General features: G+C 35.4%; 1 protein-coding gene across 3 annotated transcripts in view; it reads left to right on the top strand.

Annotated features, from left to right (window-relative positions):
- The window catches only part of LOC106870257 (neo-calmodulin), a 75,696-nt gene that overhangs the window by 72,525 nt on the left and 549 nt on the right, over positions 1-2,622 (top strand). For all 3 annotated transcript variants that reach the window (XM_014916284.2, XM_014916277.2, XM_052975073.1), the window contains one exon: positions 1,376-1,432. In XM_014916284.2, the coding sequence (XP_014771770.2) occupies positions 1,376-1,432 (57 nt within the window). The remainder of the gene's footprint in view (positions 1-1,375; positions 1,433-2,622) is intronic.

Here is a 2,622-nt window from a genome sequence, read left to right as displayed (position 1 = left end):
ATATATATATATATATAACCGGCCGATACTGCAAAGACGATCTGCTTCTCGACTGAAGATTGAAAGCTCCGAATAGGAACTGCCCATATCCTACGTAAAATACTGTCTATGTAATTTCAAATTTTAAAACAAACTTATAACTTTTTTATGTTTTCTTAAACATTCTCTAGAACAATACTTAGTTCTGGTGGTAAATGAAAGAATTCATTATTATTATTGTTGTTGTTGTTGTTGTTGTTGTTGTTGTTGTTGTTGTTGTTGTTGTTGTTGTTGTTATTATTAGAAAGTAAGATGTCAAAATAGCGTTCGAAGGTCAATTGTTGGAGAAAATGAGATAAAAATGTCTTGTGTATTTATTTATTTTTTGCATTTAATTTTGTTTTGGTTGAAGAGGAGGCGGAAGGAAAGGAGATGTTTGTCTCCCAGTAAAAATAATTAGAAGACCTAATAGAATTAGCCTAGAGTAAAAGAGCCAGATGACAGAGTTATGAAAACAGTCGACACAGAATCACTCCTATACACACATACAAGACACACACACACACACACACGCCTACACATGCACAGAGACGCCCTACGCAGACATGCACAGATACACAAAGACATACAAACAAACCAATAATTTCTTTGTAGCGTTTTTATTTTATTTAATGACTGCAATTTACAGTCGTTGGAAAGAATTTTACGGAGATAAAACGTCTAGCCCGAATGAATAAACTCTTTGTGACAACCAAAACAGCAATTCATTGATCTGTATTGTCGATGTTGTTATTGTTCTTATCAGGCTGCTATATTGGCAGAATCGCAAAAAATCTGTAAATTATCTAAATTTCAGATCTGAGAATTTTACGAAATGTTGCCACTACGAGAAGTATCTCTGCCTAATAGAACAGATTACTACTTAACTCTTTAACTAGGCCACCTAAATCACATTTATGTAAGGACAAATAGCTACAACATCTGTATTCTGTGTACACTCTCACATTGAAGCCGCCAATCCGTGACAAAGGTTTCTATGTCTACAGAATAACGCTCAACCGTACTTTCACATATTCGTAAGCATCTACATAAGCCTATATAAGATAAGTATATATGAGTATATATAGACAAAACGAGATAACAAAGCCAAGGCTGTGAGGAGTTTTCAGGACAATTATGATGAAATAGTCTTACAGCTGTTTCTGAGATATCCCTTCATCAGAAACGATGTATATATATATATATATATATATATATATATATATATATATATATATATGAAATCTATATATGCATGTGCATACATACGCAGATACGCTCAATCGATACTTGAATCTATGCCATGACAATGTTACATTTTTCTTTTCTTCTGTTCCTTTTCTTTCCATGTGCACAGTTGACGAAATGATCGCCGAAGTGGACATCGATGGTGATGGACGAATCGATTTTGAAGGTGAGTTATACTTGATGCTTATATGTATATATACACATACACGCACACACACACACACACACACACACACACACACACACACACACATATATATATATATATACACACACAAATTTAAATATAATATACATTTACACACGTATATATATACGCATATATAATGCATATGTACATGCATATATGTATATATATAGGTATATATAGGTATGTATATATATTTGTATATATATATGAATATATATATACATATATACAGACATATATATATATATATATATATATATATATATATATACACACATATGTACATGCGTGTGTGTGCGTGAGTGTGTATGTGTGTGTATGTGTTTTATTTTGTAGTAGGACTCCGAATAACTGTTGTGACGGTCGGCTTTCCATCAAGAGTGGCCCTCCTGGGTCTCTTACTTGTGGTGGTCTTGTGCGTGGGTGTGCATGGCTTAGTTGTGCTTACAGCCATCTCACCTGCTGCACTATCTTATGCGCTGCACTGAAAACATGTTGCAGATTTACTGTTGCAATTCTCACTGCATCTGCAGACCACTTTTGAGTGGTCTTCTCTGCAGTGGGTCTTGTGACACGAGCCTCATAGAGCAAGGTTTTAATCCATCTTGTTGGCTAAGTGGTGGGTGGGGGCTTGCCATGGGAACCGTCTGCCTAATCTTTGGATGCGCAAAACGGCATTTCATCCCTTTCTCTCCTTACCAGCAGCCACCTTTTATATAACATTTACAGATGATGCCAACTCCACGCACCGTTCTGTGTTTTGGGTGGTTTTAGGTAGTGAAGGGTTTCTGTTTCTTTCAGTGGTTTTCTTTCTTTTTTTCTTTTTTCTGTTTTTTTTTTATTTTTATTTTTATTTTTTGACCTTGAACCTTCAAATGGTTCTTTTACCTTCTCTGCTGCTTTGAGAGTTGGTGTCGGGGTTGCTTCTTTTAGGGTCTTTTATTTCCTTTCCCTTTTCAATTTTTTTTATCTCCCTGAGCTTGAATATCTTTGACAGTTTCCCTGTTGTTGCCTTCTTAATTAAGCTTTCCACATGGGGTTCCAACATTGGAACTGTTCTCTATATCAAGCGTTTCACTTGGAAATTCACTATTTTTTAAAAATGGTATCCACTTTGTCCAAGTGTGGCCTGACGAGTGCATAGGAGCAATAAATTCCCACCCACC

This window comes from Octopus bimaculoides, chromosome 20 (assembly GCF_001194135.2).
Source record: "Octopus bimaculoides isolate UCB-OBI-ISO-001 chromosome 20, ASM119413v2, whole genome shotgun sequence".
NCBI lineage: Eukaryota > Metazoa > Mollusca > Cephalopoda > Octopoda > Octopodidae > Octopus > Octopus bimaculoides.
This window is presented reverse-complemented; position numbering and strand designations above follow the sequence as displayed.